This window comes from Vombatus ursinus, unplaced genomic scaffold, assembly GCF_900497805.2.
Source record: "Vombatus ursinus unplaced genomic scaffold, bare-nosed wombat genome assembly UNPS02014778.1, whole genome shotgun sequence".
Taxonomy (NCBI): Eukaryota; Metazoa; Chordata; class Mammalia; order Diprotodontia; family Vombatidae; genus Vombatus; species Vombatus ursinus.
In genome coordinates this window covers 25,356,951-25,375,142 of record NW_020954556.1, presented here as the reverse complement: position 1 = coordinate 25,375,142, position 18,192 = coordinate 25,356,951, and the positions used below count along the sequence as shown (strand labels likewise).

Here is an 18,192-nt window from a genome sequence, read left to right as displayed (position 1 = left end):
TTTTGTGCCCAGTCTTTTCACTTTTAAGATTTCTTATTACCTCAAGAAATCACTGGCTTTTATTAGACCCATTCTAATTTTCAGGCAATTTGCTGCTTAAGCAAGATTTTTATATTATTGCACCAAGTTGTTAATTCCCTTTCCAATTCTTTTTTTTTTTCTACAGCTCTCATTTCTTTTCCAATTTCTTTCCTCTAGTGCTTTCTTTCACTGACTAAAAACATGTTTAAGTTTGTTTTTTTTTTTATACATTTTTTTTGGGCAACTGGAGTTAAGTGACTTGCCCAGGGTCACACAGCTAGTAAGTGTCAAGTGTTTGGTCGGAGACCAGATTTGAACTCAGGTCTTTCTGACTTCAGGGCCAGTGCTCTATCCACTGCGCCACCTAGATGCCCCCCTTTTTTTAAACTCTTGCTTCAAAACTCTTCCGGGGATTCTAGTTGAATTTGTGCTCACACTTGGTTGTTTGCTCGTAGATGTTTTAGAGTCATTCTCTTCTTCTAGGTTTGTGTCTTAAGCACCTGTCACCACAACAGCTTTTTATAATTGTTTTTGATTGCTTATTTTTCCAGTCTACTAACTTCAGACTTAATGTCAGGGCTAAGCTTGGTACAATTCTGGAGGGAAGATCTGCGCTGGGCCTTTTACTGTGTTCTTAAGGGTATGGAACATTACTTTATTTCAGGCTCTCAGAGACAGCTCAAGCAGGGTCATGTGAAAATTAAATGTGCTCCCAAGGTGGACTGATCAGAGCAAAGCATGATCCTTACCCCTCTAATCTGAACTCTGCATGATTCTCATACATGGGGATTGGATCAGAGTAATAGCAGACTGCTGCTGAATACAGCCACTATCAGCTAGCTGGGTAGCTGTACTGGTTCAAAGTGAGACAACTGTAGACTCACCTTTGGTCTGGGATTCCTGCCCCAGTTACTCCTCAGCAAGTTTCAGATTGGGCTAGAAGTTGGAATTGAAATCATCCTTTACTCCTGAGGTCAGTCACACTGCTGCTGCTTGCTTCTGAACTTGTTTCTTAATCATACAGAGTCTAGGGCTCACAAAGACTCCAAACCCTGGAATCCCAGCCCTAGGCAAAGGTCTCCTCAGCTCAACCTGGATCTGTAACCTGGAACTGGGTAGTGACTGACAAAGCTGCCAGAGCTGATCCCTGTTCCCACATCCTGCACCAGGTTACTGAGCCCTAGTATAGGTCGAGGACCTCCTCTCGCCCTGGTGCACAGTCTTTCCCTGCACTAGAATGTGTACTCCCCAGTGTCCACTTTCTATCTCCCCATGCCAACGTGGGCTGGAAGAAAGGCTTCCTGTGACTTTTTCTTGGATTTTGACAGCAGGATTTGGTCTGCCGAGTTTTCTAGATCTGTATGAAAAAGTTTTAGAGGGAAGTTTTCTATAATTCCTGCTACATCCTGGTTCTATCCTCTTAACATATATGATATCTAACTGAACCTGTTTCTTAAGTTAAATTTTCTCTGAATTGGCTCCTGTGATATTTCACATTTTTTAATAGCCTACTGCTTTAGTCACTAATTTGAACTGTCACTTGAATTTAAAAAAATATTATTTTTTTTCCAATTTCACTTTATTACATGATAAGACCACCACACACAAAATGCTTACAATTTGAACTCTATCACCAATGGTGCCAAATTTGAGATTTTCTTTAGATTAAGTTTTTGATCAAGCTTAACTTTAATTTCACATCAGTACTGAAGTATTCTGACATAACAATTATCCATATGGTTGCTCTAAACAGAAGTAAAGGTTTAGGTCTTTTATGACTATAATATACATAGCTCCAAAATCTAATTTTATAAAAAGAACTCTGAATTTTTAATGTAGCAAATTCACTGAAGTATTAAGCCTTATCTGGAGATAGATCTATATTGTAAGAATAGAAGGATTTTTTTTTAAAACTAAGATTTCACTGAAACTGGACACATAAGCTTACTTATGTTTATAGCATAGAGTTTTTTTTCTTGGAAGTCAGTAGATCAACAAGCATAAAGAAGGGATTTGATTTTTTAAAGTAATTCTGTGATGATCATTACATTAATTATCTTAAGGGGTAGAAGTTGTTTCCTGAATATGTAAACTACTTGTCAAAGGTCAGTAACAGAACCTGCACTTAGAGAGCAGATGTGAATGTGAGACCCTGACTTATCCTTTAACTTACTAGTTAAAGTGGCCCAAGAAAAAAGTAAAATTGAGGAGTGGTAGATAAAACAGCACAAAGAAGATTCTCAATATTTTCTATCCATGTAAGTCACTATCTGCATATCCAGTTCAGCAGTTAGAACACAATGCCATTGTCAGGCTGAGATGGTACCAGCCCCTCCTGTTCTTTCTTTCACTCTAATAGTGATGAGTTGTATGTAAGATTCTCTATAAAATCCTGTTATCAAATAATTTCCTCTTATCTATCACTAATAGAATGAGTCAGTCCTCCACCAAGCAGATCAGATATCACAGATGTACAACACATATTTAACTGAAATTCACAATCTCAGATGTTTTAATTTCATCAAGAAAAAAAAAACCACTTCTGATTACACATACAACAACATATTTATAGTGATACTTTCTGTGCTCATTACAAATGAAGTAGTATTTTTAAAAAGCACTTAACACAATGTCTGGTACACAGGGGGTGCCGTATAAATGCTTATTCCTCTCCTTTGTGTGGTAGTAAAGAACTGGAAACAAAGTAGCTGTCCATTCAATTGGAGAATGGCTAAACAAATTGGGGAACATGAATGTAATGGAATATTACTGTGCTTGATGGATTAAACAACAAATATAACAATACAGAGAAACATGGAAAGACATGAACTGATGCAGAGTAAAGTAAGCAGAACTAGGAAAACATCCACAACATCTAGCAATGTAAAGAAACAGCAACTTACAAAACAGCCAGAATTGAACGCTATATTGAAAGTTATAAAGTACAAGCTTGACCCCAAACGAGAGTTATGAGAAGAAATTTCCCCTCCTACTTGCTTCTTTACAAAGATCAGGGCTCATCAGTATAGAATACTACATATAATGTCATTGTTTAAAGGGTGTTGATCAGTTTTTCAATTTTTTTTTCCAATTTTTTTTCTCTTCTTTTACCCCCCCACCAAAGAATATGTTTTGCAGAATGGCTTTCTGTGAGAAAAAGGGACAAGAATACAAGGGGAAATCTAAGCAATGAAAAAACAAAAACTATCAACAAAAAAACCTTTGTAAAAAAAAAAAAAACCAACACAAAAAAAGTCCACTTCTGTGTTCAGCAATAAAGAGAACAAAAACCTTCACAAGCAAATCTCACAAAAGAATCTCTTCCAAACAAAAACCACCTAAGCAACTACTTATGTAGACATCACTGCCAAGAAAAATATGTAAGTATTTATTAATTAAAAAGCAATCTTGTTTCAGACTTTACTTACTGCAAACCTAAGCAGAAGGCAAGATTTCCCAACACCGGAATCTCCAATCAGCAGTAACTTGAATAAATAATCACTGCAAGAGACAAAAAAGGAACTATATTAAACATACTTCAGAAGTTCAAAAAAGGCAGGCCAAGAACACAATTTTCAAGTGTTGGAAGACCAGAGGTCTTAAAATGCTTTCTATGCGTGGTTTAGCAACAATAATCATCACACAAAGAAGCAGGAGCTCTTTTAATACAGAAATCTGCGTCTGTTATAAGCAACCATATTCCTAATTATGGAGTTCAGTAACCACCTATTTCCAGGCAAAAATTTAAAAAAAACCTACAAGTATCTCTTGCCAATAAATGAACTGTTTACTCCGCCCCCCTTGAAAGTTCATAATTAGTTACTTCACTCTAGTATTCACAAGAAGGGAGTTTTCTAGAAGTTTTTTATGTGTTCGAGTTACTCCTACTGAAGAGGCAAATGTTTAGTTTCTGAAAGCTAATGCTATAAACATTCAAGCTTAGAATTATGGTGATGTCAAAATCTACTTATACATACACAAATCTTGACCAAGTATTCTAGGCCTGAAAATGATACCAAGAACACAGCAATCAGTTTTGCCTATACTTACTCTCATTAATGCTTAGACCAGCTCAAACAATCCCTTTATCTCACAAATAAAAATAATTTCCAGGGTCTTAGGAACGAGATGGATTGAAAAGGAAGGCAAGAGAGCTATTCAGGGTCAATAGGCAACAACTAATAAACTGAATTTTTTAAGTTTCCACCAATGGATTCAGACCAAGCTTGTTACCCAGTTACCCTTTCCAATTCTAAATACATTTTATAAATATCCAAGGCCAAAAAAGGTGACAACAATTTGGACTCACAGCTCTATGAAAACAAGTCGTGATTTTACAGAATATTTTTATTTTATCATATGTTGGTCATTCAAGTTCAAAACTTTTCACTTTTGATTAGTTTTAAGAAGATACACTTCAAGGGTGTATACCTTAAAGCAATCTATAAATGTCATCATTACATACAGTAAGTCATACCACTTATTCAATTTTTTTTTTAACAGTTATCAAGGCACATTGTCACTATGACTTAATTTTAACCTATCTGCCACCTCTTCCTAACTATACCTCTCCTTGATCACGTATTTTTAAACTTCCTTGATGCTGCTAACCAACAAATCGCTGAATGTTATTTATGTCCTGCAGACCCTTCCTCTGACTAGTTAGTTTCTCCTGGAACTTACATTTTAAGGGGTATCCAGTTTTGCTAAGTCTTCATTCCCCTCCTGGTTCCATTCCTGACACTAGATTTTCTCTACCATGCCTCTAATTGTTACCTTACCTCATCCCCTATTTCAGCTTCCTTTTATGTGCTGTCTTCCCCATTAAAATGTAAGATCCATGAAGGCTCAGAGTTTGTTCCTATTCTCAGGGCTTAACACAAAGCAAGTACTTTAAACATGCTTACTTTATTCTGAAAGAAACTATACTAAATCTATGACTTAATTTGTCATTTTGCTTATATCCTCTAAGAAATCTTTTAATTTTGTGGTCGCTTCCAGTGCAGTTTATTATGACCTTAATATAAGCATGGGAGACATGCTTTAATTAGAGTTGTTAAAGCTAAATTTTATTCTACTGGACAAATGCTTTTTATGTAAACCAGAGACAGCAAGATCTTCTGTTCTCTGTACTGCAGCCAATTCTGTGCATGATCACAGAGTTTCCTCCAGAAAAGTCTGTGAAAGCCCACCTAACCTATTCCCTTCATGTAGTCTCATCAAGTATACCCTTAAGAAGTAGTAGACTGAACCTTACTGGAAATATTTTATAGGGATGAGAAAGTAGGCATATAGAGTCCATTAGTCAGGTTTAGCAATTCTTTCTAACCAACACCATTTCTACTTATTCATACAGTACAGTACTGACTGAGGTGACAAAGTCCAAATGCAAATTTTATTGTCTCCAGTGCAGAAATGCTGGTGATGTTCATTATCTTCTTTCCAGTTTCATATCTTGCTTTCCCCTCATTTGCTTTTCACTGTTTCAGGTTTAGGTTCAATATTTATTAACCCCATCATCCCCCAAAAGCTATTTTCATGTGGCTGCATTTTTTTAAAATAGTGAATTTAAAACATTCTGCTATCAGATTTTGGCTTTGCTTTGTCAAGTAATGTTGGTAGTTAACAGAATTACTGCAGATAGGTACACAAAGATTAATTTTGGATATTTAGTAAAGAACAAAATATGAAAGATGAAATTTATGCAGAGACTTTAATTATACTATTAATGAAAAAAGAATCTTTTGTCATCTATCATTAGGTTCTACTTGAGTAGAAAACTGCATTTGAGCTATAGATCTAGTCTTAAAGATTAACCTATAGAATAAGAAAAAGAACAATGGATTTGGAGTCAAGGAATGTGTTTCCAATTGGGGTTCTGAGTCTTACTACTACACCTCTGTGATCTTGGACAAGTTATCTAAAACTACATTCTGGATCTCCGTTTCCTCCAAATAATTTCTAAAGTCTCTTCCAGCTTTAAATGCTATGACCATACTTTGCTTATAAATTATTATACAGTGAAAAAAAAATCTCCCATGAAAGTCTATCATTTGAACATCAGCATTCCAACTAGCACACAATCTATTCAGAGCCAAGAAAACATCTCTAATTACTAAATTCTCTGTAGTTGCCAAATATACAGTTCCACATATCTAAGGTTCAGTTTTAAAAAGTAAAGTTAATTCCCTAAACATAATCATTACAAACAAGATGTGTAAGAGTGAGATCAAAGAATCTGCAGAGATAAGCTAGGCACTGAAATAAGCTTCAGGAATATTTTATTCTGTTCTAAACTCAATAGTAGTTTTATTAACATGAGAAAAGTAACAAAAGATAATGAAAAACTGAAATAGCCTACAAACTTCCAGTTCTATATAAACTACACAATCTGCCTGTAGTCTACTGGCATAAATCTACCATCCTTTATTAGAATTATTTAATTTTGGATAAAATACATTACAAAAGATGCCCACGGACTTGGACAATGGCTCAAAAAATTATAGCGTAAATGTAATGTCAATGTTATTGCACTACAAGAAATAATCACTTAAGAATTTGGAGACGTAAAGAATTATACAAACTAATGTAGACAGAATCAGGAAATTAATACACACAACGACTACAATGTAAATACATGGAAGGAAGAAAGAAAGAGAGAGAGAAAGACAATTCTGTGTTTGTTCATGAAGAAGAAATGAAAAAATTCACCTCTGTCCTTTGGGGAAATGGGTGCATGCTCTGGAACAGTGGATGTTACTGTCAGACTTGTGAATGAGTTGGTTGGTTTAGCTTATCTGCTCCCCCCCTCCCCTTTTCTTGTTGTTAAAAGAGAAGGCTCACCAGGTAATAGAAGAAAAATAAATTCAGAAATGAAGTTAATGTAAAAGCAAAAGTTATTTTAAAAGTTTAATCTAAAATGAATTATGAGCCTCATAAAGATCATCACAGTGGAAAATGAAATAATAATAAAATAAAATATATAAATAACTAGCAAAAGAAAATCCATAAGGCATGAATTTCAGTTTTTTCAGTAATTTTTTTTTTAAATCTGAATTCACTTTTTCCCAAAAAATTCTTCTTTTTGAATGTCAAAATGTTTATTCTCTTTCTTTTTTAAAAAATATTTTATTCCTCATCAATTACACGTAAAAATGATTTTTAACATTTGCTGTTGTTTTTAAAGTTTTGAGTTCCAAATTCTATTCCTCCCCCTCCCTGAAGGGGTAAGCAACCTGACAGAAGTGTGCAATCATGGGAGGAAGGCCAGGAGGGAAGGAGGCAAGGCAGGAAGGAAGGAAGAAAAAGGAAGGTAAAAATAGTATGCTTCCATTTTTATTCAGACGCCATCAGTTCTTTCTCTGAAGGCGGATAGCATTTTTCATCATGGGTCCTTTGGGATTCTCTTGGATCATTGTATTGCCGAGAATATCTAAGTCTTTCACAGTTGTTCATCGCATAATACTGCTGTTACCGTGTACAAATATTCTCCTGGTTCTGCTCACTTAACTTTCTGTCAGTTCACGTATATCTTTCCAGGTTTTTGTGAAACCATCCTGCGTGTCATTTCACACAGCACAATAATATTCAATTACAATAATATACCACAACTTGTTCAGCCATTCGGATAGATGGGCATCCCCTCAATTGCCAATTCTTTGCCACCACAAAAAGAGCTGCTATAAATATTTTTGTACAAATAGGTTCCCCCCCTTTTTAAATCTCTTTGGGATACAGACCTAGTCGTGGTATTGGAGGGTCAAAGGGTATACACAGTTTGATAGTACTTTGGGCATAGTTCCAAATTGTTCTCCAGAATGGTTGGATTAGTTCACAACTCCACCAGTAGTACATTAGTGTCCCAGTTTTCCCACATTCTCTCCAATATTATCATTTTACTTTTTTTTTTAATATTAGCCAATCTGATGGGTGTGAGGTGGAACCTCAGAGTTGTTTTAATTTTCATTTCTCTAATCAACAGTGATTAGAGCATTTTTTCATATGGCTATAGCTTTTATTTCTTTTATCTGAAAGCTACCTGTTCCTATCCTTTGACCATTTAAAAACTGGGGAATGATTTGCTGAATTCACTTTCAAATGTTTTGCTCAAGTAGAAGTACAGCAAATTGATTTATATTTCCATATAACAACATGCTGACCAAAGACCAAATAAATGCACAATCATAAGTTTAGTCTCTGAGACATGACTATTTCCAATTATCAATAAAAAGATAAAGACTGCATAAACTCTCCTGTCTGCTATTTCATTTTATATCATAAAGTCCAGGTACAACCTGTCTTATTATCAGGTAATATCAGTAAAAACATCTGGGCAAAATATTTTGTTACGGTATCTTCACATATTAAAAAAAAAAAAAGGACTTTCTGTGTTAAGTACAAGAATAAATCATCCTATGATCCTATGCAATTTTAAGGAATGAACAACAGAAAGCTGGCCTTATATTAACATTTGACTTCAAACAGTTCTGTGGAAACTCATGTACAAGTTGCTGCCAACTCAGAAAAGGTAAAACAACAAAATAGCATGATTAGAAGAGTGATTTTTTAAAATACAAAGCTACGTCCATCAGTACATATTTTAGTGTCAACTCTACCATATATGCCTTAGAAAAAGGAAAGCAGCATGCAGAAAGCTGAATGTAAGTTAATTTTGCTTGCTTTGGTCTAGAATATTCAAATTAACTGATTTAGGGAGGTTTTGTTTTTAATTTAGTTTTTAAAAATTTAATTTAAATTTTAATTAATTTGCCTCAGCCAATATTGATCTTTTATACTTTTTTGGTCAAGACCTGTAAATTCATCAGTGTGGGGACACCCTCTTGTCATGCAAGTTGGCAACTTGTCTGAAAAATTAACAAGTTTCAGTGCCTCAGGAACTAAGACTAAATAATTTGTCATGATGACAGCTATGTATCAGAAGCAGATCTTGAAACCAGGTCCTCCCTAATTCTAAGGCCAGCCTTCTAGTACACAATACTGTCTATCAATCTTCTGCTAAAGGAGATAAATCATGGTTCCCTGGTGATCCTCGATCTTAAAAAGCTATGCAGTGTACAAGGAGCTTTAAACAAGCTGTAGCTTCAAGCATAGACCCAGCAATGGACTATTTCTGTGTTTTATGCACCAATCTAGCTACCTTTGAAGAAATTTATCGCCAAAATGATTATTAAATAGGTAATGAATTTTTCCAGCGATGATTCATGAAGAATGTCTCCAGAGGCATAAAGATTACAAAACCACAGATCATAAAGTTACTTAAAAACTCTAAAACCAAGGTTATTTTTAACCAAATTCTACAGCAGCAATGTGTATTTATTTTTATGTGTAAAGTAAGTCAACTATTCCATCAGTTGTTTTTTATTTAAATATACATTTACTAATTCCCTGATATATGCAGAGTACTATGAGAATGCTTATATGACATACACAAATAATTATAATGCAGGAGAGACAGGTAAGAAAGTGCAATGTAACATCTAAGGATGGAAAATGAGAACGACTAGATCAGAACTTAGAATTCAAGCCCTACATGACTGCAACTCTGCTTCTTCAAAGGCTCATCAAATTATGTTGCTTAGCATTTCATTCAAAATAAAGACCTTCAGTTGCTAAGAAAGGGTCAGTAATTCCTCGTGCATGGCTAAAACCAAATACCTAGTCTGGCAAAGAGAGTAAGAGCTAAGTAAACAATCAGTTAGTTCCCTACCAGGTATAAAATTCTCTACCAAGGGGAAGAAAACATTTAGTGTTGTGTCTTTTTTCAAACGTACCCACAAATGTTAAAAGCTACATATGCTTCTTTGATATTCAGACAGCATTACTTACTTTCCTGAACCAATATACCTTAGATTTGCTTTTGTCAGATGAATGTTTCATAAATTTAGAACCAATGATTTCAAGGGTACTCTGGCACTGGTTAAGAAAAGAGGGTAGGATGAAGAGAGGTAATACATTTCCTTGATCTCATGCTTTCCCCCAAACACTGCTTGCAGCAGCTATCAAAAGCAGAATCTAGAGTGGAATACAAAGTTATTTGTCCAACCCTCTAAGTTTGGAAGATCATTGTGAGTCCTCCCCTCCAACCCTTTTTCTTATATATATATATGATTATTATTATTATTATTATTATTGTATTATCAACCTCAACAATATATAGTATAATTAACATGAGCTTATAGGAAGGAGACAATATCGTACAGTGTAAAGAGCCAGGCGCTCTAGGGTTCAAATCTTACCTTTCACACTTGCTATCTATGTGTGGGCACAACTAGGTGGCACAGTGAATAGAGTGCTGGGCCTTAAGTCAGGAAGGTTATCTGCCTTAAATTAAAGTTAAATCTGTTAAAATTTGGCCTCAGGCACTCACTAACTGTGTGACCCTGGGCAAGTCATTTAACCCTGTTTGCCTCAGTTCCCTCATCTGGTGTAAAATGAGCAGGAGAAGAAAATAGCAAACCATTCTGGTGTCTTTGCCAAGCAAATCTCAAATGGGGTCATGAAAAATTGGACATAACTGAAAACGAGTGAACAACCAAAAAAACAGTGTGAACTTTGGGCAGCTCCTTAATCTTCTGGCACTTCAGTCCTCTCACCTATAAAATGAGAGGGTTGGTTGGCATGACAACCCTTCCTGCTCTAGATCTGGGTCTAATTCGATGATCCAAGGAATATTCAGCATGGCATTTGCGTTTTGAAGCTCTCTGCTTAACACCATTCAATTAAGCTCAACAAATACGAAGGTGCTTTGATCACAAGGTCCTGTGGATAGATATAAAGACAAAAATAAAATCTTTTCTGTCAAGAAGAGTAATCTTTTGGGGATGGGGAGGAGATATACACAAACAAATGAGCACACAACAATGGTAGAGGAAGGAGTAGCCAAGGAAGGCTGTATTAAGAGGTGTTAAGTTGAAGTTAGAAGGAAGACTAAGGATTCTGAGAGGCTGCAATGACGAGCCAATATATTCCAGATTTGCGGGACCACTTTAAGGAAAAGCAAGGAAGTAGTCATGAAGAGTAATTACTAATAGTCCAGATAGATTAGAATGTAGTTTCTGAAGGGAATCAGTGTAAAACAAGACTAAAAGGTGGAATCAGAGTCCAACTGCAGAGGACCTTAAATTCAAGGCTAAGGAATTCACATTTTATCCTATTAGCAATTGAGGAAGGAGGAAGAGGGAAAGGACCTGAAAGTTTTTAAGCCAGGGATTGACATGGTTAATCAATGCACTTCAAAGTCTTTGTGAGTTTTAGGGAAGATGGAATGGGAAAATAAGAGGCAGGAAACAAGAACAATTAGAAAGCTATTACAATAGTTCAGTGGAAAGATAACGAGGACCTAAATTAGGGTGGTACTGTGTAAATCGAACAAAGGAAGCCAATGTGAGAGAGGCTGGCTTATTTGGAGTTTCCCAAACTTGGCATTCTATATCTAGCCTCCAAAGCCTCCAGGATATCTAGGGGTCATTTCCTAAGGTAAAGTTTCCCAGATCCCACAATCATTAATGCTCTCCTGCTCCTCAAATTACTGTGTATTTATTTTTTACATGCTATTTCCTCCCCAGTAGACCACGGAAATATTACAGATAAAGAATAAATAAAAATTAGTGACTGATCAGATAAAGGGAGGTGTGTGAAAGATGATGCTGAGGTTACAAACTTGTGTAACTGGAAAGTTGGTAGTGCCCTCAACAAAAATAAGGGAACTTATTTTAACGTGCAATGTAGGGGGAGAAAATTATGAAATGTCATACATCAGAAAACACTGTCTCTGGAATCAGAGGACCTGGATTCAAATACCAATTCTGAGCCTTACTACCAACTCAATCTAGCACTTATACCCCTCCTAAAGCCTCAATTTTCTAATGTGTAAAGAAGGACTTGATTGCCTCTGAGGTCCCTGCTCGCTCTCAATCTAGAACCCTGTGAGCTCTGTTTGGTTTATGGTAAGTTTGAGAATTGAGGTATAACGCCTCTTTTTTGCAAATAGATGAAAATGCAAGGCTAAAGGTCAAGAGCAGTTAGGACTGAACATGTAAGATTCAGGAGTCATGTGTACATAGCTAATATTTGAACCCATAGCAGCTGAAATTATGAAGTGAGAGATGAGAAAAGAGGATTCAATGGCAGCTGACAATAATGTTCAGAAGGATACAATCTAGCAAAAAACACCGAGGAACGGTCAGACAAGAACCAGCAAACAATTCTGGTATGAAAGCCAGAAAAAAGAGAGAAGTTAGAGAGAGGAAGGTCATCAGTATCAGAAGTCGTAGAGGTCAAACGAAGACTGAAAAAAATCCATCAAACAACATCACTGGTAGTCTTAAAGAAGGCAGTTTCATTTCAGAGGTGGAACTTAAATTAGACTTCAAGGCATTAAGTGAGTCACTGCTGGTAAAGTTGGAGCAGGAAATGTGGATAATTCTAGAAGTTTGGCAATGAAAAGGAGCCACAAGTATATGACATTAGCTTGAATGGAATGCCAGGCATTCTTTTTAAAGTAAATTTTATTGATAACTCTTGTTTCTATATCACAGTAACTTCCAAATATTTATTTCCTTCTCTTTCCCACAATCACAAAGAAGGCTTACCTTGTCGTTGTAAAACTGAGAAGAGGAATGGGGCAGCTAGGTGGCGCAGTGGATAGAGCTCCGGCCTTGGAGTCAGGAGGACCTGAGTTCAAATTAAGTCTCAGACCAGACACTTGGCACCTACTAGCTGTGTGACCCTGGGCAAGTCACTTAACCTCAATTGCCACACACACACACACACACACACACACACACACACAGAGTAGATAAAAAGACCTGAGGATGAGAGAGATGCAATAAATGATGAGTATCAAAGGTACACATGGTAGAGGAGGTTTGCTATGGCAAGGAGGACTACCTCCTCAGAAAAAAGAGGACAGGAGAGAATGAAAGAAGTAAAGGGAAACAGTCATGGTGGCATTATGAGAGGTTTCACAGCAAAGAAACACAACTAAAAATGCCACAAGAAAATTTTTTTAAAAGTTAAATGTGCAAAACAAAGCCAATGCAACCAAGATTAGGAGGGAAGCAGAAAACTGGGAAAATTTTTACAACCAGTATCTCTGATAAGGGCCTCATTTCTAAAATACATACAGAACTAAGTCAAATTTATAAAAATACAGGTCATTTCCCAATTGAGGAATAGTCAAAGGATATGAACAGACAGTTTTAAGATGACGAAACTAAAGCTATCTATAGTCATATGAAAAAATGCTCTAAATATTGATTAGAGAAATGCAAATCAAAACAACTTTGAGGTACTACATCACACCTATCAGGTTGGCTAACATGACAAAACTGGAAAATGATAAATGGTGGAGAAGATGTGGTAAAACTGTAACACTAATGTATTGCTGGTGGAGTTGTGAAATGATCCAACCATTCTGGAGAGCAATTTGGAACTATGCCCAAAGGGCTATAAATATATGCATACCCTTTGACCCAGCAATAGCACTTCTACGGTTATATTCTAAAGAGATCATAGAAATGGGAAAAGGACCCACATGTACAAAAATATTTATAGCAGTTCTATATGTGGTGGCAAAGTATTGGAAATTGACGGGATGCCCATCAATTGGGGAATGGCTGAGTAATTTGTGGTATATGAATGTAATGGAATACTATTGTGCTACAAGAAATGATGAGCAAGCCGACTTCAAAAAAAACCTGGAAAGACTTGTATGGTCTGATGCTGAGTGAAGTGAGCAAAACCAGGAGAATGTTGTACACAGTAACAGCCACACTGTGGGATGACTAACTTTGATAGACTAAGCTCTTCTCAGCAATGCAAGGATCTAAGACAACTCCAAAAGACTCACGATGGAAAATATTATCCACATCCAGAGAAAGAACTATGGAATTTGAATGCAGATTGAAGCATACTATTTGCTTTTTTTTCCCCTCTCCTGTTTTGTTTTGTTTCTTCTTTCTTCTGGTTCCTCCCATTGGTTCTAATTCTTCTTTACAACATGACTAACGTGAAAATATGTATAACAGGAATGTATATATGGAGCCTATATCAGATTGCATACCATCTTGGCGAGGGAGCGGGAGAAAATTTAAAACTCTAAAGCTTATGGAAGTGAATGTTGAAAACTAAAAATAAATTAATAAAAAAAATCACAAAAAAAGTTAAATGTGCAAAAGAGCAAGAGGGAATGCAATGATAAAAATTTTTAAACAATTATAACTGAAATCAGCTAAAATAATGCAGATTGGAAAAGCCATGCGAAATACCACAAAAGATGTTCTCAGATGATTAAATAAGTTTCAAAGAAATGAAGCAAGCATTAATGTTGTTAAGAAATTAAGCTAGAATTATAGTTCAAAAGAGAAACTGAGAGGCAGTTAGGTGGTACAGTGGATAGAGCTCCAGCCTTGGAGTCAGGAGGACCGGAGTTCAAACTTGGCCTCAGACACTTGACACCTACTAGCTGTGTGACCCTGGGCAAGTCACTTGACCTCGACTGCCTCACCAAAAAGAAAAAGAAAAGGAGAGAGATACTGAAGGTTGCCAGTATGAAGACCATAATAAAAAACCTGAAAAGATTAAACTTACTACAGTAAAAAACAGAATTACAACTAACACTGGATCAACTGCAGAAAGGTGTAAGTACAGAAAAAATAACTACTGGAACTAGAAAACATGCAGAATTGAATGGCAGACCCAGAAGATGTGTCACAATCCACAGGGGGGATGGAAGGAAGGAAATCCCAAAGAAAAGCACCATCTTTTAATAAAAGGGAAGTACAAGTGAAAGATACCTAAATATTTAATATAAAAGAACTTATTAAAAATGACTGTTAAGTTTACATTAATAACAGAAATAACAAGAAAGTATATATTCCCTTCTTATAGAATGATATAAGACAATCCTAACAATCAGAAACCAAAATCAGAAGAAAAGAGAACATATTTTCCCACCTATGGAAAGAACTGTTTTATATCTGTCAATCAACACACATTTATTAATCACCTGCTTTCTGTCAGACCCTGTGCTAAGCAATGGGGATTAAAAAAAAGATGAGAAATAAAAAACCAATGGATTTTATTACATTACAAATTAAAAGGATTCTGTGCATCAAAAAGTAATACCTCTAAAATTATAAGAAAATATTTATTAGTAGTGAATATATCAGGTAAGAGTTCAATACCCAGATTTTATAAAGAACATATACATATATTAGATAATAAACATTCCACAATACAGCAACAGTCAAAGGATATGAACCAATTTTTGAACATGAAAATAAAAATGATTACATTATAGGAAAAAGTGCTTAAATTCCCTAGTAACAGAAGTACAAACCAAGGGAAGTTCAAGACACCACCATTAACTAAAATAACAAAAGTCAGAACAATTGAATTTAATGTTCATGGAGATTCACTAGGGAAAGAGAAACGATTATGATTCATTGTTAGTGAAAACTCTTTATTGGGACAAACATTTGAGAATAGCCTAAAGGTATATATATAAGAAGGGGGGAAAAAGAGAAGACTTTATCTAAAAATATAACAAGTAAAAATGGAATCTGGCTATATAAAAACATTTATTTGATATATTTATGCGTAACAGAAAAAAAACACACCACAAGCATCATTAATCAACTACTTAGAATGGCTAATTAAATTATAATACATTGACATAAGGAATATGCATGCAAAGAAAAATGAGAATACACCTATATGAAGTGATACTAGGCAAGATTAGCTGAATCAGAAAGTAAAAAATTATGGATGCCCCGCCAGACTTTCAGAGAGAAAGAGAAAACATATTTGTTTACTTTCCATTACTTTGTTTAGATCTATTCTAGTAAATAAAGGATTTATATAGGACTCTGTTCCTTACTTGGTATGTCATCTGATTATTAACTTACAAAAAAAAATTTAAGATAAAGGTTAGGATGTACAATGGAGACACAAGGAAGCTTAAACAGGTAGCTTTCATTCTCCTCAAAGTATATGACAAGGGCATCTGCTGAGAAGAAAGGGGGCACATAAGGGGATAGATTATGAATGAGAAGAAACAGCTAATAACTTAAGTAGAAAGGAGAGAACGGAGGAAGAGGTCAAAAGTTTTGCTGTACAGCAAAGGGAATGAATAATTGGATTTGTGCTAGATCAAGCTGATTGAAGAGAAGCACCTGACTTCCTTAAGCCCAGAGTATGAGAGAACAAAAAAACGGTCCTGTGGAGGGAGTACAGGTCATGTATATGTAAGACAATGAGGCGGTGGGGTGAAAAATATTGTGAAGAGGAATTAGTTCACTGTAGGGTCATGATTCTTAAGGGTTAGAAAAGAAGGGCCAGATCCAATATCTCTGTGGGTAGCATCTGTAGAAGAATGCCAGCATATGTAACAAAAGTCACAAGTACAAGGACTGGGGTTAAGCTCCAGACAAGAACCTTTTGAGTGAGGTATCCAACTCCTTGAAAAGAGGAGGCAATGACCTGGAGGTCAGATTTAAACCAACAAGAACCAAGACTGACTGTATAGACAGATGGAGTGAACCTCCAATGAAGAGAAGTTCCAGAGAGTCTAGAAGTGACAGTGGAAAGAGCTGGAAGCAAGGAGTGTAACAACTCCTCATTCTAGCCCAGTGTATCAAGGTCTGTAAATAGAAACTAAACCTGGAAGAGGTAGCCAGGTTTCCCTCAGCACGAAAGAAAAGAGCGTGAAGTTCAACCATCAACTGGGGATTCCTGAGAACACAAATGTTCCTCAGAACAGTCAGAATGGCACTGTTTTTGCCTGATGTTCCAAGTCTTTCCTGCTCCAAGTGTAATGTTTATTTAACCCTCCTATATGACCCTATGTAACCCCCAGAAGCTATTTCTGTCAAAAGTGAACCCATATGGAATATTATTGTTCCATAAGAAACTATAAGTATGCGGACTTCAGAAAAACCGGGAAATACTTACATGAACTGAGCAGAACCAGGAGAACATTGTACACAGCAGCAGCAACATTGTGTGAGAACTAACTTTAACAGACTCAGCTCTTCTCAGCAAAGCAAGGATCTAAGACAACTCCAAAAGACACATCATGGAAAATGCTGTTCACATCCAGAAAAAGAACTGTAGAGTCTGAATGCAGATCAAAGCATACTATTCATTCTTTTTTTTTTGGTTCCTCTTTCTCGTGGTTTCTCCCACTGGTTCTAATTCTTCTTTACAACATGACTAATGTGAAAATGTTTAATATGAATGTACATGTACAGACTATATCAGATTGCACGATGTCTTGGGGAGGGGAGAAAATTTAGAACTCAAAATCTTGTGGAAGTGAATGCTGAAAACTAAAAATAAATAAAATTTTTAAAAAAGGAAAAAAAGAGGGGAGGGAGAAAAATGTGGAACTCAAAATCTTGTAAAAATGCATGCTAAAAATTTTCTTGACATGTAACCAGGGGATAAAATGCTATTAAAAAAGGAAGTATTGGGGGGGGAGTGAACCCATAGTCCCTTATGTGGTGGGCCTGTGTCTACTGCAGGTTAATCTCTGGAATAGTTATCTCCTCCTAACAGGTGATCTAACCCAGAGACTAAGCAACTACAATGCACAAGATACTGTACTCGATAACATGTCTAAAGTTGAGTGATAGCCCTGTCCCTAAGATGCTTATGATCTAACAGAGTCTAAAATCGGACCCCTACGCAAACAGACATTCCTCCCCATAAAGTAACTTTACATTATAACCTAACTTATCTGTAACATCATGAAACCCCATTGAAATTTTCCTCAACCACCACTTTATAAGAACTTATAACCAGTCTAAACTTTTGGGTACTCCAACTGCACCCTAACCTTGTCTGTTAGCTTCAATACTGGTGGAAGTTAGGGAATGTGAGTTCTATCTCTTATCCTTCCCTTCCACCTCAAATATCTTTTGATATCCCCCCACTCTCTTCCCCAGTTTCTCTCAGTAAAGTGGCCCTTCTCCTTGCCAAGGTAAATCTCCTCTACATGTACCCTTAATCCCATTACCCTCCCATCTTCTCTAGCTAACTGCAACCTTAATTATCCTCTCTCTATACCTATAGGTTACTTCCTACTGCCTTCAAACATGCCCAAGTTTTCCTCAACAGAAGAAAAACAAAAAACTAAACTAGACCCTC

The 18,192-nt window shown here is 36.1% G+C and overlaps 1 protein-coding gene across 1 annotated transcript in view; it reads right to left on the bottom strand.

Moving 5' to 3' along the window:
• Nucleotides 1–18,192, bottom strand: part of RAB1A (RAB1A, member RAS oncogene family) — a 45,096-nt gene that overhangs the window by 12,406 nt on the left and 14,498 nt on the right. Inside the window, exon 2 of the mRNA XM_027865418.1 lies at nt 3,450–3,522. Within this exon, the coding sequence (XP_027721219.1) occupies nt 3,450–3,522 (73 nt within the window). The remainder of the gene's footprint in view (nt 1–3,449; nt 3,523–18,192) is intronic.